Source organism: Meles meles, chromosome 11, assembly GCF_922984935.1.
Source record: "Meles meles chromosome 11, mMelMel3.1 paternal haplotype, whole genome shotgun sequence".
In the NCBI taxonomy this organism is placed as follows: domain Eukaryota; kingdom Metazoa; phylum Chordata; class Mammalia; order Carnivora; family Mustelidae; genus Meles; species Meles meles.
Genome location: NC_060076.1, coordinates 95,498,387 through 95,524,514, shown reverse-complemented (window position 1 = coordinate 95,524,514; position 26,128 = coordinate 95,498,387). Strand labels below are relative to the sequence as shown.

The following is a 26,128-nucleotide window of genomic DNA, read 5'->3' as shown; positions in this document are numbered from 1 at the left end:
TGAAAAACAAACATATTCCATTGTTTTTGGATGGAGTGATACATATGTCAGATCCTGGTGCTTGATTATGGTGTTGGGGTCCACTATACATCCTTGTTGACTTTTGTTCTGTAGTTCTCAGTTGCTGAGAGAGCAGTGTTGAGGTCCTCAACAATAATAATGAATTTTCTCAAAATCTCTTTCAGCTGTTTTTGTTTCACGCATATTGTTATTTGGTTCATTCACATTTAGGATTGTTATATCATCCTGGTGCATTGATTCCTGTATTATATAATAATAATAATATAGGAAATAATCCCTTTGTCTCTGGTCATTTCTTTGCTGTGAAGTCTGTTGTATTTGATATTAATGTGGGAACTTAACTCTTTAAAAATTAATGATTGCATGGTGTATATTTTCCCATACTTTGTACTTTCAGTCTACCTATGTCATTGAATTTGAGGAACAGTGTATAGTTGGGGAGTTGTTTTTTGTTTTTTTTGAAGTCCACCCTCACAATCTTTGTCTTCTGATTGGTGTAATTAGAACCAGTCTTAAGGTAATTAATTGCTGATCTGTTAGGGCTTAAGTTGGCCATTTTAGTACCGAATTTTAAATTTGTTTCCTCTAAGTCTAATTTTTCTGTTTCTCTCTTCTGTGGGTTAAGATTCTCTTTGGATTAATTCCTTGTTTTTTAGTGTATCTCTTTGTATAGTTTTCTTAGTGGTTGCTCTGGGTATTGCAATACACATAAGTCCTTATCACAGTCTATCAGTATATTACTACTTGGAGTGAAGTGTGAAAATGTTATTTTTATTCTGGGCCCTTTACTTTTCCCACTTTTAAACACCACTGTCTAGAGCATCAGGTGATACTATAACTTTGCTTCAATCATCACATCTAATTTTAAAAACTTGTGGGTAGAAGGATGGCCTGTTTTACGTGTCATATCTATGCTCTTTTCATGTTTTTTTCTTTCTTCCTGATGCTCCATTCTTTCTTTTGTTATTTTCTCTGTTTGAAGAACTTCCTTTTAGCCATTTTTTAAAGTCAGGCCTGCTAGCAACAAATTCTTAGTTCTCTTTCATCTGGAAATGTGTTTAATTCTGCCTTCATTTTTGAAGGATGGTTTTGGCGGATACTCAGTCTGCAATTAATAGTCTTCTTTCAGCACTTGGAAGAAAAAATGTTGTGCCACCTTCTTGTGACCTCCATAATTTCATGAGAAATCTGCTGCCATTTGAATTGGTGTCCCCCCTGTGGGTAATGAGACATATCTCAGGCTGCTTTCAAGATTTTTTTTTTGGTCTTTAGATTTCAGAATTTTAATGATGTCTTAGTGTGGACATCTTTGAATTTGGTGTTCACTTGGCTTCTTGAATATGCACATGTGTTTCTTGCCAAATACAGTATGTTTTATATTCGAAATATTTCTTCAAATATCTTCTCAGTCCCACTTCCTTTCTCATTTTCTGGGACTCGACATAAAAGGTAGCTTTTTTGTTCTTGTCCCAAAGATTTTTTTTTTTCAGTCTTTTTTCTCCATTGTTCAGACTTACTAAATTCTATTAATCTACCCTCTGTTCTTCAGTTCCATTTTCTGGCATATCAACTCTACCATTAAGCCCATCTAATAAGCTTTTAAATTTCTCTGTTTTTTTTAGTTCTACAATTTCCAATTGAACTTCGGTGTAACTTCTGGGTTTTTTGTTCTTGAGATCTTGTACTTTTTTCATTTGTTTCAAGAGAATTTGTGATTGTTTGAAGCACTTTTATGCTGGCTGCTTTAAAATCCTTGTCAGTTCTGGGGCACCTGGGTGGCTCAGTGGGTTAAAGCCTCTGCCTTCGGCTGAGGTCATGATCCCAGGGTTCTGGGATCGAGCCCCACATCAGGCTCTCTGCTCAGCGGGGAGCCTGCTTCCTCCTCTCTACCTACTTGTGATCTCTGTCAAATAAAATCTTAAAAAAAAATCCTTGTCAGTTCCAATATCATACTTATTTCAGTGCTGGTGTCAGTTGATTGTCTTTTCTCATAAATTTATAAGTTGTGATATCCTGGTTCTTATGATGAGTAACTTTCTATTGCATTTTGCACATTTAGCTGTTAAGAGACTACGGGTCTTATTCAAACCTTTGACTTCAGCAGGCAGTCACCCTATTTTTAGGTTTGTTTCCAAATCAGAGCCTATTTTTGTGGGTTCTGTTTGATCCAATGATAGTGTAGCTTTCAGAGCTCTTGCAATGCTATTTAGGGCTACTTGGCTTATTTGGTACCACTGTTTCTTCCACTTTCTCCTGCTGGTGTTGGGAGTGTGGAAAGAGTTGCCCCGAAACAGGATGCCTGGTGTCTCCAGATGGGGAAGGGATGCTCTGGCCCAAAAAGGAAGCAAAAGCTTCACAGGCTGAGCTGCTAACGTGTCAGGATCCCCATGTCCAGTGCCTCTTGGTGACCTGTTGTCTACCAGTAAGGGAGACGGATCTCTTCTTGGGCTGGGCAGTTTAGCAGGAACGTCCTTGCTGGTGCCACCTTCCTTAGTGTCTTGCATCTAGATGGGGAATCTCAGGTCTCTGAAGCCAAAGAGTACTTCCTGGAACAGGTGTTTCTGTGGCAGGACCGACCCTTCTTGGCTGTATTGGGTCTAGGTGAGGCAGGGTTCTCAACCCTGTGAGGAAAGAATCATTTCCACCTGCTGGTGCTGCTGGGCTCACCTGGTCTTGTCAGCAGGACTTCTGTTCCATCCCGCGAGGAATGGACCTACCTAGGGTGTCTTTGGCTAGTTTGGGAGCCAGAACACACTGGGCCACTTTGTTCTGTGGGGTGGGGGATGCAAGAAGCACTAATCGTAAGGTGCATTCTCTGGGAGCTTGGGCTTAATTCCCTTCTCTTGGAATATGGACTGGACTTAATGACTACTTCTAGTGAGTGGACACAGAAGGAGAAAAATGGGGAGTCCACAAGTCTACAGTAGAAAGTCGTGGCGGCCACCACTTCTACCAAGTGAGCAAGGTTACATCACTTGGAATAAGCCTTGCTGGTGTCATTACCCTTTGATACAATGTAGTAAGGATTCCTCACTTCTGTGGTATTCTAGAAAGTCCATAATGCAAATCTAATAATGAGAAAATATCAATCCCAAACTGAGGTTCTATAAAATATCTGACCAACTCTAAGAGTCAAGTTCATGGATGACAAAGACTGACAGAGAACTATCCCAGATTGGAGGAGACTAGCGAGACATGAGAACAAATGCAGTATGGGATCCTAGATCACAAAAAAGACAATAGTGGAAAACTGAATAGTTCCTAACAGTGCTGTCCTAATAGCTTAGCTTTGAGAAAAACACTGTAGTATGTTACTAGGAGAAATAAATGTGGTTACCAGTTGGCCCTCAGCATTCTGCTGTAAGCAGCAGACTGTGCTTATTTGTGTACTTAATAGTGGTCGTGTCTTTTGCCCACTTTCTGTGGCATTTCTGGTCTTTTGGTTTTGGGGAGTTCTTAGAAAAGGGAGATACCAATCCTTTATGAAGTATGTTAATAGATTTCCCTTCCAGACATTTGTCTTTGGTACTACTTGTTTTTTGACATGTAAAATTTTGGGTTATTTTTTGTGTATTAATCTTTTATTGCCTCTGGATTTTAAGCCAGTAAAGCCTCTGGGCCTGGGAAAAAGGACTTTGTGGGGACCATTCTGTGCCCAGAGCAAAGGGACAAGGCCTTTACTGGGCTGGGCACTTGTCAGGCTCTGGGGATTCGAGAGCAAGAAGCAGGCTAAAGGGACAGAACCTTGGGTTGGATGTAAAGACAGGTGCTCTAGTTCCTCAGTCCGACTGGAGGACTAGGGAGGGTCATAGAAGAAAGGCCCCACATCCTCAGGCTGGATCACTGGCACACGGGTGTGGCTAACAGGATGCAGGACTCGGGGTGCAGGAAGAGGCCCTCGGTGGCACTGTTGGAGGACCTACGAAAGGGTGATGATGAAGGCCCTGCCCACACACGGGGTCAGAGTCCAGAACAAACAGACGTGACCTTCCATGTCTCCTGAGGTTCAGGACCATGGGATTCTTGATAGCTGAATGAGATACATGATCGGGGTTTAGCTTTATAAGGAAGCAGTTTCTTAAACAGACCTGGGTGTGGAGGAGGGCTTAGAAAGCAGCTCTGTCCAGCTCTCCCCCACCCGCCACAAACACACACACACACCCTGGCCCCTGAGAGAACCAGCATGCTGCTTGCCTTCCACTTCAGGAAAGTGCAGCACTGCCCAGTGCTTCCTGCTAGCTTCACACTCCTGGGAAAGGAAAGATCAGATTTATGGCAGGGGTCGAGGGCTAGGCAGGAATTGGGCGGGGTCCAGAGGGCAGTGTTATGAATGGAATTTCCCTGCAGAAGTCCATGATGAAGCCCTTTCCTAATGTGACCATATTTGAGTACAGGACCTACGGAAGTACCGAAAGTCAAATGATGTTGTAGGGGTGGAGTAAGGGACACCAGAGCTCGCGTGCTCTCTGGCACACATGCACAGGAACAGCCACATGAGAAGGTGGCACCTGCCAGCCAGCGGGCAGGGTTCAGTAGGTCGCAGTGGTCTTGGAATTCCAGTCTCTTCTTTCGCCAGGGCTGCCGTAACAAAACCATACAGTTTGGGTATGAGTGATGTGCTGTGATAAATATGAGGACTCTGGAGGTGGTTTTGGAGCTGGGTCGTGGACAGAGGAAGTTTGTTGACAAGCTTGCTGGAGAAAGCCAGGGTTGCTTCAAGAACACTATGGTAGGAACAGGGGAGTTAGAAGGGATTCTGCTGGGGCCTCAGAACTGTGGAACATGACTGGAAACTAAAGGGAATCCTGATTATAAAGCACCAGAGAATGCCGCTGGGTTGTGTTCCAGTGTTCGGTGGAGGGCTGAAATCTTCTGTGACTTGGCTGAGGATGTTTCTAAGCAGGGTGTTGAAAAGTATGCCTGTTTCTCATGGCTCCTCACAGAAAGATGTGAGGAGGGAGGTAAACTGCAGGAACTGTTTAGCAAACAGAAGCCAACAACTTGAAGATGGAGAGCATTCTTAGCCTGTCCATATTGTGAAAATGAGAAACCCTGCTCCAGAGCGAACAGCAGTGGACAGTCACTTGAGGCTCAGTTGAACTAAGAATGGTACAGACAGGACAGAGCGAAGGCCAGCTGTCAGACTTGTGTGGTGCTGCCCACCCAGAGGAGGAAACGGTGACCCCAACGGTGAAAGCAAGCAGTCCCACGGTGGGCCCGGAAGGGAATGCCTCCATGGTCTCAGGGCGCTGCGCACGGCTGCTGCCGGCCCAGCAGGACTGGAGCCTTCACCAGCCATTATTCTCGAGCCTTAAAACCTAACAGTTTGCTTGCTGGTCACAGCCCTGCTTAGGACCCAGCAATCTTGTTTCCCCTTGTGTTAAGGAAATGCAGTTAGTTCTACATCTGTGGTAACTTGTCTGGTTCACGGCTGGAGAGGAACATTGCCTCAGGACGAAACGTACCCCTCACCTCACCCACATTTGATTTACATGAGATTTTGGACAGACTCATTACTGGAATTGGTCAACATGTTGGGAGCTGTTAAGAACATGAGTTTTGGGGGTTCAGGAGGCTGACTAATGGGCTAAAATGTTCCAGATTCATATGTTGAAGCCAGAACCCTAAGTGTGACCTTATTTGGTGATAGAGTGGCCCTAACCCCGTAAGGCTGTGGTTTGTAGAAGCAGCGCACATACAAAGGCCATGAGAGGACACAGTGAGGATGCAGGCATCTGCCAGCTGAGGAGCGAGGCTTCAGTGGAAACCAGAGTGCATCCACTGATCTTGGACTTCAGTCCCAAGAACTGTGAGAAAATTGTTCTTTAGCCAACAAGTGTGTGTGGTCTTTTGTTATGGCAGCCCTAGCAAATTAAAGCATATAGCTAGCATGGAAAAGAAACCGTAAATCAGGTATCTTCTGATCACTGAAAGAACACATTTCTTCCTCCACCACATTTGAGGAACATTTCCTGGTGCTTTCTGCCACTCAGAAGGAAAGGGAAGGTTAGGAGAGCAGCCCCGGAGGTGGGAGGCGATGGCCAGACTTGGTCCTCCTGTGTCTGTGAAGGTGAGACTTCTGGCTAAAGCCTCGGCCACACTCCCTGCACACATACGGCTTCTCTCCCGAGTGAGTGCGCTGGTGTCTGATGAGGGCCGACCTGAAGCCGAAGCCTCGTCCACATTCACTGCACACACACAGCTTCCTCGAGTGTGACCTCGGGTCAGAGGTGCAGTGGGACTTCTGGCCCAGTCCTTGCTCACATACTCCGTACACATCAGCTGCCTCTTCTAAGTGCGTCCTCTGGTGTCTGGTGAGGAGTGACTTGAAGGTAAAGGTGAGTCCACACTCTGGGCACAGGTAAGGCTTCTCCCCTGTGTGTGTCCTCTGGTGTCTGATGAGGGTGACCTTCTGACCAAAGCCACGGCCACACTCTGGGCAAAGGTAAGGCCTCTCCCCTGTGTGCGTCCTCTGGTGTCCCATGAGGGAGACCTTCTGGCTAAAGCCACGCCCACACTCCGGACACAGGTAAGGCTTCTCCCCGGTGTGCGTCCTCTGGTGTCTGACAAGGGTGACCTTCTGGCGAAAGCTGTGGCCACACTCAGCACAGACATAAGGCTTCTCCCCTGAGTGTGTGACTTGGTGGCTGAGGAGCAGCGCCTGCTGCCTGAAGCCACGCCCACACTCAAGGCACAAGAAGGGCCTTTCGCCCGAATGCGAGCTGCGGTGTTGGAGGAGCGACGCCTTCTGGCAGAAGCCTCTGCCACATTCAGGACACACAAAGGGCTTCTCCTCCAAGTGTGTCCTCTGGTGCAGGACGAGGGCGATCTTTTGGCGAAAGCCTCGCCCGCATTCCTGACATTCGAAGGGCCTCTCCCCAGAGTGTATCCTTTTGTGGCTGGTGAGTGAGGACGAGTACCTGAAGTGGTGCCCACACTCCCCGCACACGTAAGGCTTCTCCCCGGAGTGTTTCCTCTGGTGGATGGTGAGGGAGGACTTGCGGCCAAAACCTCGCCCGCACTCCCTACAGCTGTAAGGCTTCTCCCCTGAGTGTGTGCTCTGGTGCTTGGTGAGGTCTGACTTCTGACAGAAGCTTCTGCCACAGTCAGGGCACACATGGTGCTTTTGGAGGCTCAAGAAGTCAGATTTGGTATCGAATCCCAGTCTGTATTTTCCACACGGGGCTGCTTCAGATGCTGAGAGGCCTGCCTCCTCAGGACGCCCCGCTCTGTTGCCTTCCACCCAGTCTGCCGGCTGGCCCTGAGAGGGTCTGAAGAGCACCCTGGAAACCCCACTCAGGTGAAGTCTCCCGTCTGTTTCTCCATCATCTGCTTGTTCACTTGAGCAGTCTGGAGCTTCTGTTGGGATGGGGCTTCCTGCGTATGAGCTGGGGACGATGGGAAGAAGGTGGCCGCACAGCACATACTGTTCGAGGAACTGGGTGCTGGAAAAGGTCAGCGGGCAGGAATGGCCATACGGCTGGCGTTCTGTCCCTGGTTCTGCTGGAGAGAAAATGTTGGTCAGAATCACCACAGGTGCCTTGTGACGGTTGCTTCCACCGACCCAGTGTTCATTCCTCGCTCTTCCCACAACCAAGGCTTCCTTTGCCCACCTCCATTCCATCCCTCGCTGCCACATTCCGTCTCGCAACATAGCAGAGACACATGATGAGCCAGCTCCAAACACCAGCCCAGCGAGAAAGCGGCAAGGCAGCCTCCCCCTACAAACTGCCGCCTTTAGAGTTACACATTTTCCCTCCAATGCGATTCTCCAAGCCAGTCAGTCATCAAAGCTGATGCAAACATTATCCACAAATATATGCTTCCTCTGAGAAACCACGTGACTCGGGGGCAGCAGTGCAAGTCGGCAGCGTAAGAGGACCCTGAGCTCACCCGGTCCCATGGTTACAACTAGCTATCGCTCATACCCGAGTCTGTAAACGAGAATGACCTGAAGACGGGCAGAACTCCACACCTCACCTTTGAGAGGTTATGAAGGACAGAAACAGTGGCTGGAAGCTGCCTGAAGGATGAAGCTGTGGTCATGGAAAGAAGAAAGCACCATGGAGCCCACAGAGAGCAGGCAAATCCCCAGAATGTCTGGCCTTGAAAACCAGAGGGGCTGAATTCAGTGAGTCTGTCTAAGCGCTGGATTTGGAGCCTAGAGCTTTAAAAGTCAGCCACTTCAGTGCGAGGCCAGGGCTAGCCAGGGCCTAACCCTAAAGTGACAGAAGCCCAAGGAGAGGCAACACAGAAGTGAAAGCCTGCACAAGAGGGAGATCTGTATATACTGATTTCAGAGTGGGGGATGGTGGGGGGGGACTTCTCGGGACCAAAGGAGCTGGCAGGTGCCACTTTCCTCCCCCATCCCCCAGCGTAAAGAGAGGGCAACCTGTGGGAAGGAGGGCTGCAGAGACACGTGCTCTCTAACCTGCTAGCAGCACACCACACCCATGTGTTCTCCTGAGGATTTGCCCATGCCAAGCCTGCCAGCCTCGGGCCTGGGCTTAGCAAACATTCTGTTACTGTCCTGTGTGCTATGCTTCTGTGGCCACTGCATTTCTTCAAAAGAATCTGGATTAGGATTAGCAGTTCATGCATGCCTTGCCCAGTGGCTTCATGCCCTGAGCTGCTGCATTTTGCGGGGACTGGCCTAGGACTAGTGGCCCAGTGCAAATTTTGCTGACACTGTGCATGCCATGTCCAGCCACCATAGGCCCCCCAGCTGCCAAATGTCCATTGTTGGCCACGGCTGCTACTATACACCATGTCCCCGGCCATTACCACCCTTTGGGGTATCTGGCCTAGTGACTCAATGAAGATCTTACTAACACCATCACCCTACTACTGAGCCCTCCTATGGTCACTCTCCTTCAGAGCCAATCTGCCTAGGTCTCTCTCACACCACAGGTAGCAAGCAGAGCCTACCACAGGCAGAGTCAGTGCAGAGTCTAGACAGAAAGGAAAAGCTACTCAGACAATAGCGAGATGCAGGCACCACACACAGGAGACACTGCTAAAGCACCAGGTCCTGGTGAACAGGGAACGCTGCACGGGCACTGCAGGACCTCTTCACAGAACCACTACTTTCTAGAGGAGATGTAGCTGAGTTTCCTAACACCCGGAAACAGAGTTAGACAAAATGAGGCGGGGGACTATGTCCCAAATGAAAGACCATGACAGAAACACAGCAGGAGAGCTAAGCAAAACGGAAGTAGTAGCCTGAAAGAGAATTTGAAGTAATGATCATCAATGATCCATCAGTGGACTTGAGAAAAGTGAGACCCTTAACACAGAGAAAACATATCAGAGATGAGAACTCAGTAAGGAAACTAGAAACGCGGAGGATGGAATAACTAGGCTACAGGAAGAAGAGGATGTATCAGTGGCCTGGAGGATGGAGTAATACAAAGCAGTCCGACTAAGCAGAGAGAAACACTGCATAGAGGACAGACTCAGGGACCTCAGTGACTCCATCAAGCATAGTAACATTTGGGCGCCTGGGTGGCTCAGTGGGTTAAGCCTCTATCTTCAGCTCAGGTCATGATCTCAGGGTCCTGGGATCGAGCCCCACATCGGGCTCTCTGCTCAGCAGGGAGCCTGCTACCTCCTCTCTCTCTCTGCCTGCTGCTCTGCTTACTTGTGAGCTCTGTCAAATAAATAAAATCTTTAAAAAGAAAAAAAAAAGGCACAGTGATATTTGCATCTATATAGGGAGCCCAGAAGATGACAAAGGGGGGAAGAGAAGAAATTATAGCTGAGAATTTCCCAAATCTGCGAAGGGAAAAAGAAATTCAGATTCAGGAGGCACAGAGATCCCCCAACAAAATCAAAATCAACATCAAGACACAAAAGTAATTAAAATGACAAGACACAGTGGTAAAGAATCTTAAGGCTGCTTCAAGAGAAAAGACGACCTCCATACACAGGGAAACCCCGTAAGGCTATTAGCAGATTTTGCAGGCCAGAAGGGAGTGGCATGATATGTTCAAAGTGCTGAAAGGGCAACTTCTGCGGCCAAGAATACTTTATATCCAGCAAAGCCATCATTAGAATAGGTGAGAAAGTTTCCCAGACAAAAACTACAGTAGTCTGTAACCCCTAAACCAGCTGTAGAAGGGAACACTTTCAGTGGAATGGAAAGATAAGAGTGAAAAGCCAAAAACAGAAGCAGTAAAAGTATTTCTGTAAGAGTCAGTCAAGGGATTCATAAAATAGAAAGATGTAAACTAGGACACCATATACCTAAAACACGGAGGGGAGGGGAGGAGTAAAGAATGAAGGCAACACAGAGTGACCATCAGCTTAAAATAGACTGCTGTGTGCAGAACATGTTATGGTAAACACAAATCAAAAAAACAGTAATAGATAAAACAAAGAATAACTACATCGCTAAAGAAAACCAACAAACCATGAAAAAAAGAAGAATCAGGGGTGCCTGGGTGTCTCAGTGGGTTAAAGCCTCTGCCTTCGGCTCAGGTCATGATCCCAGGGTCCTGGGACTGCTTTCCCCACTAAGATCAGGAATAAGACAAGGATGTCCACTCTAATTGGCACAGCAAGTAGACAATATATAGAAATAAAAGGAATCCAAACTGGTTCATAGAAAATCCTAAGGACTCCACTAGTAAGCTATTAGAACTGATAAACAAATTCAGTAAAGTTGCAGGATACAGTATCAGTCTGGAGAAATCTGTTGCATTCCTGTATGCCAATAATAAGGCAGCAGAAAGAGAAATTAAGTAAATTCCATTTATAATTGCTCCCAAAATAATAAGATATCTAGAAATAAACCTGACCAAAGAGATGAAAGACCTATACTGTGAAAACTTTAAAATACCCATGAAAGATAATGAAGACAATACAAGGAAATCGGAAAACATTTCTGTGCTCCTAGATCGGAAGAACAAATATTGCTAAGATGTCTATACATTTAAGGCAATCCCTATCAAATACCAACAACATTTTTCACAGAACTAGACTAATCCTAAAATTTATATGGCACCACAAGAGACCCCAAATTAACAAAGCAGTTTTGAAAAAGTTGGAGTTATCACAATTCCAGACTTGAAGTTATATTACAAAAGTTGTGGTAATCAAAACAGTGTGGTACTGGCACAGGAACAGACACACAGATCAATGAAATAGAACCCAGAACCCAGAAATAAACCCACAATTATATGGTCAGTTAATCTTTGATAAAGCAGGGAAGACTATACACTGGGATATTCTTTTAACAAACAGTGGGGAAGACTGGTCAGCTACATGCAAAAGAATGAAACTAGATGACTTTGTTACACCATACATAAAAATAAACCCAGAATGGATTAAAGACCTAAATGTGAGGCCCCAAACCATTAAAAAAACCCTAAAAGACCATACAGGCAGTAATGTCTCTGATATCAGCTGTAGCAACAGTTTTCTAGATATGTCTCCTGAAGCAAGGGACACAGAAAATAAATTATTGGGACAACATCAAAATAAAAAGCTTCTGCACGGCAAAGGAAACAATCAAAACTAAAAGGCAACCTACTGAATGAGTATATATATTGGCAAGTGACCTATGCAATAACGGGCTGGTATCCAAAATATATAAAGAACTTACAAAACTCAAAATCCAAAAAACAAATAATCCAATTAAAAATGGGCAGAAGACATGAACAGACACTTCTCCAAAGAAGACATCCAGATGGCCAAAAGACCTGCAAAGATGCTCAGCATCACTGATAATCAGGGAAATGCAAATCACAACCATGATGAGATACCACCTCATACCTGTCAGAATGGCTAAAATCAAAACCCAAGAAACAACAGGCATTGGCAAGGATGGGGAGAAAAAGGAAACAACCCTCTTGCACTGTTTGGTGGGAATGCAAACTGGTGCAGCCACTGTGGAAAACAGTATGGAAGCTCCTCAAAATTGAGAAACAGAAATACCATATGATCCAGCAATTGCACCACTCGGTATTTACCCAAGGATACAAAAATACTGACTCAGAGGGACACATGTGCTTCGACATTTCTAGCAGCATTATTTACAACCCTAACCCTAACCCTAACCCTGGAAACAGCCCAGGTGTTCATTGATAGATGGATAGAGATGATTATAGTAAGTATGTGTGTGTGTGTGTGTGTGTATACATAACAATGTATACACACACACATATTTTTTATATATGATGTTCTCTGTGTATACACACACATACGCAATGGGGTCGTCTTCATTTGCAATGACACAGACGGAGCTAGAGAGTACAATGCTAAGTGAAATATGGCAGATCAAGACAAATACCAATGTGATTTCACTCATGTGTGGAATTTGATAAAACAAATGAGCAAAGGAGAAAAAGAGACAAACCAAGAAACAGACTGTTAACTATAGAGAACAAACTGACAGTGACCAGAGGGAAGGTGAGTGGGGGATGGCGCTACACTGGTGATGGGGATGAAGGAGGGCACCTGTGATGAGCACAGGGTGATACATGAAATTACTTAATCACTCGACTGTACACCTGAAACTAATACAACACTATGATAACTAAATGGAATTTAAATAAGTAAATATGTGACTTACTACAGATTTCTTTAGTGATTTTCTTCCCTATTAGAAAGGGACAGAGTAACTAACCAGGGTGTTCTGTCTGCCTTCTCCTTGGATTGCTTGTACCCCCACTGTGGAGGGTATAAGCAAGCCTTCCAGTGGAGGAAGCACTTCTGCGTGTCTTCCCTATTAAATGTGGTGGCTGACTGAAATACAGTTAGCATCATACTATGGAAACCATAGCTTCATTCATCACAACTTTTTCTTTTTTTTAAGATTTTATTTATTTGACAGAGATCACAAGTAGGCAGAGAGGCAGCCAGAGAGAAGGAAAAACAAGCTCCCTGCTGAGCAGAGAGCCTAATGCGGGGCTCAATCCCAGGACCCTGAGATCATGACCTGAGCTGAACGCAGAAGCTTAACCTACTGAGCCACCCAGGCGCCCCATCACAACTTTTGTGTCTATCTAGTAACGTGGAAAATTTTAACTAAAAGTTATTTAGAATTACAGTGTTCACTTTGGGAATCTAAAATTCAACATGCTTTCAAACAAGTAGAAGTTGTGGAATAAAAGAAAATTTTACAGGGGTGCCTGGGTGACTCGGTTAAGTGGCCAACTCAGGTCATGATTTCAGGGTCTTGACATCAAGCCTGCATCAGGCCTGCTTAAGGTTCTTGCTCTCCCTCTGCCCCTCTCCCACACCTCTCTTTTTGTCTCTCTCCCACCCTCTCTAAAAAATAAACATAAAAAATAAAATTGTAACAACAGAATATAGTTAATCACAATTTTTTTAGGATGTAAAAGAAAATTAAGCAGCTTCTAAACTTAAAATTTCCAACTGCTCTTGTGCTAGTTGACTTTTTAGACCAGTAAATACTTTAGTAATTGTAAATGAACTCAAAACTTTACACAGGAAAGAGAAAAATCAATGCCTAATGGTTCCTTAAAGAAAATTTTCCTTCTGGGGCGCCTGGGTGGCTCAGTGGTTTAAGCCGCTGCCTTCGGCTCAGGTCATGATCTGAGGGTCCTGGGATCGAGCCCCGCATCGGGCTCTCTGCTCGGCAGGGAGCCTGCTTCCCTCTCACACTCTCTGCCTGCCTCTCTGCCTACTTGTGATCTCTCTCTGTCAAATAAATAAATAAATCTTTAAAAAAAAAAAAAAGAAAAAAAAAATTTCCTTCTGCAGCTACAGTCGAGGAATGAAAAGTATAGCTGTGGGTATGTGAATGGTCTTAGACACTGGCCCTTGAAAGAATGCATGCCAGGCAGTCACTGTTTTTAAACAAGTTTCAGAATTCTGAGACATTGGTCCACAAGTAAAAGGGAGATTTTCAACATTAATCATAATTAATCCCTGGAAATCGGACAACTTTCATAATATACCATCTCCATGACTTCTTAAGTAAAAAGCTTAAGTCACTGATCCTAGAGGTTTCTTCTCTTCTAATATAAGCACTTCAGGCTATAAATGCCCCTTGTTAGTATACACTTTTTTTTTTTTTTAAGATTTTATTTATTTATTTGTCAGAGAGAGAGAGAGAAAGGCAGAACACAAGCAGGCAGAGCAGCAGGCAGAGGCAGAGAGAGAAGCAGGCTCCCCGCTGAGCAAGGAGCCCGATGTGGGACTTGATCCCAAGACCCTGGCATCATGACCTGAGCCGAAGGCAGCGGCTTAACCAACTGAGACACCCAGGCGTCCCAGTACACACATTTTTATTTTGCTAGAATAGAATTCTGAAAGATCTATAGAGTGGGTTTATCTATAGGTACACTAAAATTTTAATAGTGAAAACTATCCAGGGGTTCTTTCTTTCTCCTTTCCTTCATCCCTTCCTCCCTCCCTCCTTTCCCCTCTTTCCATTTCCCCATTTCCTTCCTTTCCTTTTTTTTTTTTTTTTGAGAAGCTGATCCTAAAATTTAAGTGTAAATGCAGAGAACCTACACTACCCAAAGCAATCTTTTTTTTTTTTTTTAAAGATTTTATTTATTTATTTAACAGACAGAGATCACAAGTAGGCAGAGAGGCAGGCAGTAGGGGGTGGGGAGGAGGGAGCAGGCTCTCTGCTGAGCAGGGAGCCCGATGTGGGACTCGATCCTGGGACCCTGAGATCATGACCTCAGCCAAAGTCAGAGGCTTAACCCACTGAGCCACCCAGGTGCCCCCAAAGTAATCTTTAAAAAGAAAGACTTGGGGCACCTGGGTGGCTCAGTGGGTTAAGCCTCTGCCTTCGACTCAGGTGATGATCCTGGCGTCCTGGGATCAAGCCCTGTGTCGGGCTCTCTACTCAGCAGGGAGCCTGCTTCCCCCCGCCCCCATCTTTGCCTGCCTCTCTGCCTACTTGTGATCTCTGTCTATCAAATAAAGAAAGAAAGAAAAAGAAAAAGAAATACTTACACTACGTGACTTAGAGAGGGAGGAGACATACTACCTGACTTCAAGACTTCTGATGGTCCTACAGTATTATAGACAGTATGGTTACAGACAGGCCTGTTAATGGAAGAAATAGAACTGAAAGTGTAAAACAGATCCACATTTAGCCAGTCATTGGATTTTTTTTTATTTTATTTATTTATTTATTTTTTTAAAGATTTTATTTATTTATTAGTCAGAGTGAGAGAGAGAGAGCACAGGCAGACAGAGTGGCAGGCAGAGGCAGAGGGTGAAGCAGGCTCCCCGCTGAGCAAGGAGCCCGATGTGGGACTCGATCCCAGGATGCTAGGATCATGACCTGAGCCGAAGGCAGCCGCTTAACCAACTGAGCCACCCAGGCGTCCCAGTCATTGGATTTTTAACAAAGCAGTTTAAGGAGGGGAAGGTAAGTCTTTTCAACAAATGATACTAGAGCCACTTGGTATCCATATGAATGAGAAAAACCTTGATCCCTGCCTCACACCATAAAAAAAAGTTACTTCAAGATGGACCATAAACTTAAATGTAAAAGCTAAAACTGTACAGCATTTAGAAAATTCAGATTATCTTCATGACAATAAAAATTTAAAAGAAAAATCAGACTTCCTCCAAACATCTGCCAATCAAAAGTAACTGTTAAAGAAAGAACAGAAAAGCTTCAGACTAAGAAAATTTTTGCAAAATGTACATATGGCAAAGGATTGGTGTCCAGAATTAATAAAGAACCCCCAGAGCTCAACAATTTTAAAAATGTAATAAACTGGCAACTGGAAGAAGATCTGAATGGATCCCTTACAAAGTAAAGTATATGATATATATCTGAATGATCAAAAAGCATAAAGTGCTCAACACTTAGCCATTAGCGAAATAGAAATTAAAGCCCCCATGAGATAGCACTACATACCCATCACAGATATGACAAAAACTGTCAGGATGTGAGACAACGGGAATTCTCTTCTCATATGTTCATGGAAGTGAAAAATGGTACAGCCACTTTGGGAAATGGTCACTCATAAAACTGCATATCCTGTAGCCTTGTGACCTGGTGTATCAGGTTGAATGGTATCCCACCAAAATTCACGTCTATATGAACACGTGAATGTGGAATTACTTTGATATCAGGTCTTTGCAGATATGATCGAGTTAAGATGAGGTCATACTAAGTTAGGGTGAGTCCTAAGTCAACAAATGCATCCTTACAAAGAGACAGAGACTTGGATCCAGAGGTACACAGAAGGAGGAAGGCTGTGTGATCACAAAGGCACAGACTGGAGTGACACAGCAACAAGCCAAGGAATGCTAAGGATTGCCAGTAACCACCAGAAACTGGAGACAGGTGAGGAACAGAATTCCCTCAAAACCTCCAGACTAAATCAACCCTGCCAACAGGTTGATTTTGAACTTACAGCTTCTGAACTGTGAGAACAGATTTCTTTAAGTCTCTCAGTTTGTGGTAATATGTTACAACAACGCTAGGAAACTAAAACACCCAACCTTACTCTAGGTATTTATCCAAAGGAAATGAAAACATGGGTTTCCAAAACAAAATACCTAGCATAAGAATACTAGTAACAGCTTTTTCACAATAACTAAGGACTAGAACCCATTAAGGTATCTACCAAGGGGAACGGATAAACAGTTGTATATTTATCTGACGGGATGCCACTGAGCTTTAAAAAGGAGCAAACTACTGATGTATGCAACAGCGTGGACGAAGCTCAGAAACTCAGTACTGGAAGAAGCCTACACTAAAGAATATTATGATTCCATTCATGCAAAACTGTACAGAGGGAAAAATTAATTTATGGTAAAATCAAGAGCAGTGACACCTCTGAGGGATAGGGTGGGGGTCTACTGGGATCGGCCAGAAGGGAGCTATGTGGGATGACAGTAATCTGTTTTATTGATAAAGTCTGGGTTGTAGACATGTACAGTTCATGCAAAATTTCACATTTCCTGTAAGTAAATTCTACCTAAATACAAGAAATACAGTACTCTAGGCAATGATACGCATCTACCCATTGCTCCTGGGGTCTACCACCTTTCACGGCTCTGACTAGCTGAGACGAGCTGCTAGGGATTGCCTCAAAATGTAGTGTCTGAAGATGCTTAGGGGGACATCCGAGGCCTGAGTCCCTGAGTCCCTGAGTCCCTGCCTGCCAGCCACCCACATGAGCCAACCCAGGAGACTGTCCCATTCCTCTCACTTGTTAGACTGTCTTAGCCAGGTTCATTCAGTAGTCACATCAGATCTTAAGACAGGTCACACCTGTCACCCGCTCTTGAAGAGGGTGTCTAAGGAGAATGAACATGCAAGGACATGCCAGAAAGACCTCACAAAATGACAGCAATAGCCACCTATGACCAGGGCCTTATACGCTCTTTACCTACCCTTGGGGAAAATACCAGTCTCTTTTCCAAGAAGAGTAAAGCCGTGATACAGCGCTCTTACTCGGATACGCTCAGCTATCCAGCTCTCACTGAGAGAAACTGCTTACCCTAAACGTATCATGGTACTAACCAAGGAGATATTGCTAGAAATCTGTCAGAACGGCCGAAATCAAAAGTCGTGCTGACACCAGATGCAGGCGCGAAGGGGGAGAAACGATCACTCAAACGTTGCTAGTGGGAACTTAAATGGTGTATCCGTACTACACTTTTTCTTTTTTTTTAACAAAACTAAACATTTACCATATGACTCACAACTGTACTCTTGAGCATTTATCCCAGAAATCAGACCTATGTTCACACACAAACCCGTATAGAAATGTTCAAAGCACCTTCACCTTTAATGGCCAAAAACTAAACAATCCAAATGCCCTTCAGCGGGTGAATGGTTTAACAAACGGAGTCCATTCACACTATGGAATACCGCTCAGCAGTAAAAGGAATGACGTGTTGATACATGGTTAGTTTGGGTGGATCTCAAGAGAACTGCATTGAAAAGGCATTCCCAAGGGTAGACCTCTCTTACTAACATTCTTGAAGTGACAAAAATTACAGAGACAGAAAACAGATTAGTGGTTGCAAGAGAGAGACGGCGGGGGTGGGGGCTTGGCTGTGACTACACAAGAGCCGCACAAGGCATCCCGGCGTCGCAGCTGTTCTATATCTCTGAATATGGTGGCAGTTACAGGAATGTACGTGGAATACACTTTCACAGAACTAAGTAAACATAGATCCCCCACCCACATACACAAAAGTGAAGTAAAACTGGTGAAATGTGGGCGCCTGGGTGGCTCAGTGGGTTAAGCCTCTGCCTCCAGCTCGGGTCATGATCTTCGGGTCCTGGAATCAAGCCCCACATCGGGCTCTCTGCTCAGCAGGGAGCCTGCTTCCTCCTTTCTCTCTGCCTACTTGTGATCTCTGTCTGTCAAATAAATAAATAAAATCTTAAAAAAAAAAAAAAACAACTGGTGAAATCTGAATAAGGTCAGTGCATTGTGTTAAAAACAAAAGGCTGGTTTAATAAAAAATGTCATTCTGTATATGGAATTTAAAAATCAAAATAGATGGACATAGGGGAGGAAGCGAAAAAAAAAAAAAGGGAAGCAAACCATAGGAGACTCTTGATTATAGACAACAAACTGGGGTTGCTGGAGGGGAAGTGGGTGGTAAATGGGCTAAAATGGGTGGTGGGTATTAAGCAGGGCACTTTGATGAGCACTGGGTGTTATATGTTAGTGATGAAACCAATATTAACGCTGTATGTTAACTAGCTAGAATTTAAAATCTGAACCATTAAAAAAATGTCTGCACTGGGCACCTGGGTGGCTCAGTGGGTTAAGCCTCTGCCTTCGACTCAGGTCATGGTCTCAGGGTCCTGGGATTGAGGCCCACATTGGGCTCTCTGCTCAGCAGGGAGCCTGCTTCCTCCTCTCTCTCTGCCTCTCTTCCTACTTGTGATCTGTGTCTGTCAAATAAATAAATAAAATCTTAAAAAAAAAAAATGTCTGCACTTAGATGACTACAGGGTGGTGTGTGGATTGCTGAATCACTACATTGTACACCTGAAACTAACATAATACTGTAAACTAAAATTAAAATAAAAACTTTTAAAAAATGAAAGACTAAAAAACCCCACATATGATCACCTCAAACAATGCCCAAAAAACACTGCACAAAATCCAACATCCATTCCCAATAAAAACTCTCAGCAAACCAGGAATAGAAATTTTCTGTGCTCATAAAGGGCAGCTATAAAACTTACACTTAGGAGAAAGCATTCCCCAAAAGATCAGGAACAAGGAAAGGGTGTCCAGGCTCACCATTTAAATTCATCATTGCACTGGATGGTCTCGCCTGTGCAATGAGGCAAGAAAAAGAAATTAAAGATATACTGAATGTAAAGAAGTAAAACTTATTCACAAATAATATGATCATCTATGTAGAAAATGCTATAGGATTTACCAAAAAAGCTACAAGGGCTAAAAAGTAAGTTTTGCAAATTTACCAGATATAAGATCATTATCTATAAGTTAGTTGTATTTCTCTGTACTTTCAACAATTAAAAACTGAGTTTTTTTTTTTTCCTTAAGATTTTAATTATTTGACAGAGATCACAAGTAGGCAGAGGCAGGCAGAGAGAGAGGAAGGGAAGCAGGGTCCCTGCTGAGCAGAGAGCCCGATGTGGGGCTCCATCCCAGGACCCTGAGATCATGACCTGAGCCGAAGGCCGAGGCTTAACCCACTGAGCCACCCAAGCACTCCTAAAAACTGAGTTTTAATATAGCTTAATTTAATAGTATCAAAAATATGAAATATAGAGGAACAAATCTGACAAGAGATATATAGGACCTGTGTACTAAAAATTATAAAAACAAGGCTGACAAAAATTAAGTCCCACTAAAAATGGGGACATATACTGTATTCACATATAGGGTGATAAAATATTAATCACATGTAAATTAAATTATCTGTAAAATGAGGTAGATCTAAATACAAATCAAAATCGCAGCAGGATTTTTGGTGAAAATTGCTGATTCTGAAATCCATATGGTAATGCAAAGAATCTAGAATAATTAAGACAAATTGAAAAGGAAAAAGTGTTGGAGAATTATACTATCTGAGCTCCAAACTTATAAGACTACATTAATCAAGATTATTTGGTATTGGCATCAAGAGAGACATGAAAGGATGGGGGGGGGTGCTGGAGAGGAGTCCAGGGACTCCTGGGTGGTTCAGTTAAGGCTTGGTTAAATATCTGATTATTGGGGCACCTGGGTGGCTCAGTGGGTTAAAGCCTCTGCCTTTGGCTCAGGTCATGATCCCAGGGTCTGGGGTTTAGCCCCGCATCTGGCTCTCTGCTCAGCGGGGAGCCTGCTTCCCTTCCTCTCTCTCTGCCTGCCTCTGCCTACTTGTGATCTCTGTCAAATAAATAAATAAAATCTTAAAAAAAAAAAAAGTATCTGATTATTGATCTCAGCTCAGGTCTTGATTTCAGGGGTTTGAGTTCAAGCCCCATGTTGGGTCCCATGCTGGGCATGGAGCCAACTTAAAAAAAAAAAAAATAGTGTCCAAATATAGACCCCATACACATTGGTTAACTAATTTACCACAAGGGTAAACAGGCAATTCAATAAAGAATAGGTTGCCTTTTCAATAAATGGTGCTGGAAAATTTGGGTATTTGTATGCAAAAACAAAGAAATATGCTTAAATCCAAAGCTGGTACTAAGTATAAAAATTTACTCAAAATAGATTATAGAGCTAAATATAAAATAAAAATTACAAACTTTTAAACGAAAAAATATATGTAAATCTATTTCACCTTAGATCAGGCAAAGATTTCTTAAATGCACTACCAAAAGTAAAATTCACGAGATAAAAACTGAATATCAGACTTCATCATAATTAAGAATTTCTCTTTGAAAGACACTATTAAAAGAATGAAAAGGAAGCCATAGGGGAAATACCTGTAAACCAAACATCTGATAATGACCTTCTCTACAGAACATCTGAAGACTTTTCAGAATTCAATTAGCAAAAATATAAGAAACCAAGTTTTTAAGTGGGCAAAAGATTTGAGAAGTCATTTCACAAGAGAGGTACATACAGATGGCAAATAAGCACGAGAAGATTCTCAACATCATCAGACACTAGGTAAACGTCAAGTAAAACACAGATGCCACTACACAGCTCTGTGAATGCCCAACATTAACAATACGAAGTTGCCAAAGATGTGGAGCATCTGGACCCCTCATACCCTGCTAGGGGGAATGTGGATGGTACAGCCCCTCTGGCAAACAGTTTTGAGTTCTGTAAAAACTAAATATATACTGTATCCTACAACCCAGCCTTTCCAGTCCTGGGTATTTCTCCGAAAGAAACGAAAGCCTTGTAATGAATGTTCACACTTATTTTACTTGTGTTCATCAAAACTGGAGACTACTCAAATGTTTTTCAATAGGTGAATGGTTAAATTGTGAAAAAAACTGGAAAAAAAGTAAGATGTTATAAATAAATGAATAAATAAATAAATAGTGGTATCTGTATACTGGAACACTATTCAGCAGTAAAAAGTGAACTATAATTCACACAACATTATGGATGAACTTCAGAATAACTGTTGAGTGAAAGAATCTGGTATATATTCTGTATTATTCAACTTATATTAATTCTAGAAAATGTAAACAAATCTATAATGATAGAAAGCAGATCAGTGGTTACCTGGGTATGGGGACGAGGAGGAAAGGAGGGTAAGCCAAGGGAGGCACAGGAGATAGGGATTATATATAATAAGGCACAAGGAAACTTTGAGGTGATACGTATGCTTGGCATTTGGATTGTGGCAATGGTTTCATAGTTACATACATATGTCAAAACTTAATAAATTTTATCCTTTAAATATGTGTAGTCTAGGAGCACCTGGGTGGCTCAGTCGGTTAAGCAGCTACCTTGGCTCAGGTCATGATCCCGGGGTCCTGGGATCAAGCCCTCTGTTGGGCTCCCCGCTCAGCAGGGAGTCTGCTTCTCTCTCTGACCCCCTTCACCCCTGTTCATGCCCACTTGCTCTTTCTCTCAAATACAAAAGGTCTTAAATAAATATGTGTAGTCTAATATATTTTGATAATATACCTCATATCATCTCTTAACTATTATACTGTAACACCTTATATTTTTGTGTTATGGCATAATTACAGCTTATATAATAGTTCTCCTTAAAAAAAGCACTGAGTTCACTATAAAGTACAAGTCCAGACATATAGTTGCATTTAGAAACACAAGAAAATGCCAGGACTATTAAAAGAATAAAAAAGCTAAATCCATTAAAAAAAATTATTCTTACCGCCAGACATTCACATAAAATTAATGCCCACTACATTAAAGACCTGAATGTTCCCTGAATTTATATGGAATTTATATAATCGTAACAGAAACAGCCCAAATGAAAAGCAGGAAAACTCTGAGCAGACAAGTCACCAAACATAGGAAAAGGTACTCCTGCTCCAACAACGTAGGGAAAGATACTCCTGCTCCCTGAAAAAGCAAAGCCCCTCTAAGGTTTCACTGCGAAAGCAAGAGATGACTGGAAACGAGGTCTGACAATAGCTAGGACTGGTGAGGATGTGGAACAGGAACCTCTAGGCTGCCCATGCCTAAGAACCAGCTACTGCGCTCCCGGGTATACATCCTGGAGAGACTCTTTCCCTTGTTTCCATGGAAATAACAAGAATATATAGCATTATTTAAAAGCCAAATATTGGAAATACATGTTCAAAAGAAGGGAACTGATAATTCAACAGCATTAAAATAGAAATATTCATTATAATGGAATCAATATAACAGTTTTTAAAAGTATAAACTAAATCCCATTTTAACATGATTCTCACATAAAGACAGTAAAAAAGCATGTTCCAGAAGGATGTGTACATTGCAATACTATGTGTAGAGACATTTATGAACGTGCAAACAACACTGTATGGTTGAAGGACCCATCAGATGCGGTAAAAAGGACAGAGGCACATGAGAATGCTCATGCGGAAACTGGATTCTCAGGCGGGGTGGAGAGCAAGACAAACCCTGGAAGGTGCAGGGACTGTTTTCTGGTCTTTAACGTCTGTCTCTTAGACCACAGGGAAGGCACACAGGCACTCGTCATACAATTCTACACACCCTGCTGTAATCTTAAATGATCCATCATAAAAGGCACAAGGTTATGGGGATTTATGGGGTAGAACTGATGCACTAAGAAGTTACCAGGTTCAGAACAGAAACAACAGTGTCTTCCAGGGGCAGAAGACTTAGTGTCAGAGGCCAAATGCTATGCAGAATAAACCAACAAAAGCCAAGAACGCAGAGATCAGAAAAGTAGAAAAGGTGCTGGAAAAGAGATACCACACGAGTGGGAAGCCCTTTGGGGAGCAGGATGGCATGGAAGGGGCCTGAAGAAGAGCCCTCCCCAGAAGTTCAGGTGCCCTCCTTCCTTATCTGCTGAGTGCCTCACTGCCCAGTCTCCTCGTCTGCCCACTGCTTCCCACTCACCTGGACAAAGGTCCAGAAGACATTCGCTCTCCTCTCTCCAGGGCTCATCCCCTTGCTCCAGCTGTGTGATGAGTTTGGGTTTGGAAAAGGCAATTCCTACTCACAGGGAAAGAAACCAAGGCGACCCTAGGTTAGTGGCTTAAGAGACTATGGCAGAACTCAGTCAACAGGCAAATGCAATAACCCAAAAGGAGCCAGGGAAGCACGGGGAGGTGTGCAAAGGCTCTCTGAGTGCTGAGAAAGGATGAGTAAAGGGAGGGGGGGATCCCGGATCTAAAGGCAGTACACTGTGGTTAAGTGAATACTGGTATTCCCAGATCTGAAGGAAAATCACTGTGGAGGAGGGCCCAGCCTTGGAAGAGGCCTGGCAATTCAGTGTCAGACCACATCCCCCCCATCCCAGACATTCTCTGGGGGTGCAGGGAAAATACTGTTTTCCTTTCTGAGCCAAAAGCATGGCAGCTGTTACATAAAATCTTAAGGTGCCCACAGGCGGTCTGAGACCTGAGACAAACTGTCCTTACCCAGTGATACCAAGTGACTGTAGTTCTCCAGCATTACATCCCGGTACAGGGTCCTCTGAGCAGGACTCAGTAACTTCCACTCCTTCTGGGTGAAGGCCACAGCCACATCCCTGAAGGCCATTAATGCCTGTAACACAAACACATTCCTGCTCACCCAGAAGCCAGCCACATGCACTAGTCAACCTAACCTAAGCCACTAACCAGGGCCAAATCAGGAAGAATGCTGGTGTGGGGCACCCTGGTGAGTTTCACAGATCCCACTTTTTAACACAGCTTTGATTGGCTATAGTTTAAGTCTTGAAATCAGGTAGCCTCATTCCTCCCACCTTATTCTTCATTTTAAAGGTTATTTTAGCTATTCTAAGACATATCCTTTCCATATACATTTTAGAATCTTGATCTATATCTACAAAACAAAACAGAACACCTTGTTGGAATTTTGACAAGATTTGCATGAACCTTTGTATTAATTTGAGGAGACCTAAAATCTTTACTACGTTGACTCCTCAAATCCATGAACATGGTATGTCTCTCCATTTACTGAGATGTTCTTTAATTTCTTTCATCAGCCATTTTGTGGTTTTCAGCATACAAATCCATGTATGTTTTGTTAGATTGATACCTAAAAACTTCTAATGCTATGATATTTTTAATTTCAGTGACATTATGTTCATTCCTAGGATACAGAAGTACAATTTTCTGTTTACCTTAAATCCTGCAGCATGACTGAACTCACTTAGTTCTATGATTTTTTTCCCTCCTAGATTCCTTGAGATTTTCTACATAGACAAGCATGGTATCTGCATATAGGGCCAGATTTATTTCTTCTCTTACATAAAATCTGTATGCATTTTCTTTCCTCTTCTTGCTTTATTACAGTACTAATAGATAATAAAGAGTGGTGAAAGCAGACATCTTTGCCTTATTCTTGACATAAAGAGGAAGGTGTTAGTCTCACAGCATTAAGAATACTACTCCACACCATACTCACTGGGATAGCTATTACCAAAGAAAAGGGAAAGAATAAGTTCTGGCAGGGTGTGGGAGACAATGGAACCTTTGTGCATTTCTGGTAGGAAATGTAAAATGGTGTGGTTTCTGTGGAAAAGTCCAGCAGCTCCTCAAACAGTAAATGTACAATGAACCCTACGACCCAGCAATTCCACTCTTAGCTATCTACCACTCTATACTTGTACACCAAAGTCTCTAATGGCATTATTCACAATAGCTCAAATGTCCATCAACAGATAAATAAAATGTGGTATATGCATACAATGGCATATATTCAGCCTTAAAAAGCAAGGAAATTCTGATACGTTCAACATCAAGGATTAGCCTTGAAAACATTATGCTAAGTGAAATATGCCAGTCACAGGGCAAAAAGTGTTTGATTTCACTTACAGCAGGTACACAGAATGGGCAAACCTTAGCAACAAAGTAAAAAAGAGGTTACCAAGAACTGGGAGGAATGGGGAATGAGTCAGTTTTTAATGGACAGAATTTCAGTTTGGGAAGATGAAGCAGTGCTGGACATGGAGAATGGGGATGGTTTTACAACAGTGTGAATGTACTTAATACCACTGAACTGTACATTTAAAATTGGTTAAAACAGTAAATTTTATATTATGTATACCTCAGCAATTAAAAAAAAAAAAGGTAAATGGCCAAGAAAAGCCTCACTGAGGAAAGAAAAAAAGTTAGATATAGATTTTTTGGTAGACGTCCCTATTCAAGTAGAGGAGTTCCCCTGCATTCCTTTTGTTACAAGAATTTTTTTCCCACTATAGTTATTATTGAATTCTGTCAAATAAATGCTTTTACTGCATCAACTGATACAATCATGTGGTTTTTCTTTTTAGTTTATTAATATGGTGGATTACACTCAGTTTCAAATATGGAACTAGTCTTACATTCCTAAAGTAAACTGTACTTGGTAATAGCATGTAATTATTTTGGTATCGATGTAATATGTGCTCCGTAGAGTGAATTGTTAAGTGTTTCCTCTTCTATTTTCTGGAGGAAGTCATGTAGCACTTGTGTTAAATGTTCTTTAAAGATCGGGCAGAATTCCCCAGTAAAAACATCTGGGCCCGTAGAGTTCTTCTGTAGGAATTTTTAGATTGCAAATTAAATTCCTTAATAGTTATA

General features: G+C 43.0%; 1 protein-coding gene across 3 annotated transcripts in view; it reads right to left on the bottom strand.

Moving 5' to 3' along the window:
* Positions 1-656: 656 nt before the first annotated feature.
* The window catches only part of ZNF169 (zinc finger protein 169), a 53,345-nt gene continuing 27,873 nt past the window's right edge, over positions 657-26,128 (bottom strand). For 2 of the 3 annotated variants that reach the window (XM_046023306.1, XM_046023308.1), the window contains exons 3-5: positions 23,981-24,107; positions 23,457-23,552; positions 657-7,524 (exon numbers count right to left, since the gene is read on the bottom strand). In XM_046023306.1, the coding sequence (XP_045879262.1) occupies positions 6,029-7,524; positions 23,457-23,552; positions 23,981-24,107 (1,719 nt within the window). In that variant the 3' untranslated portion in view covers positions 657-6,028. The remainder of the gene's footprint in view (positions 7,525-23,456; positions 23,553-23,980; positions 24,108-26,128) is intronic. The other variant, XM_046023307.1, reaches the window with a different exon arrangement.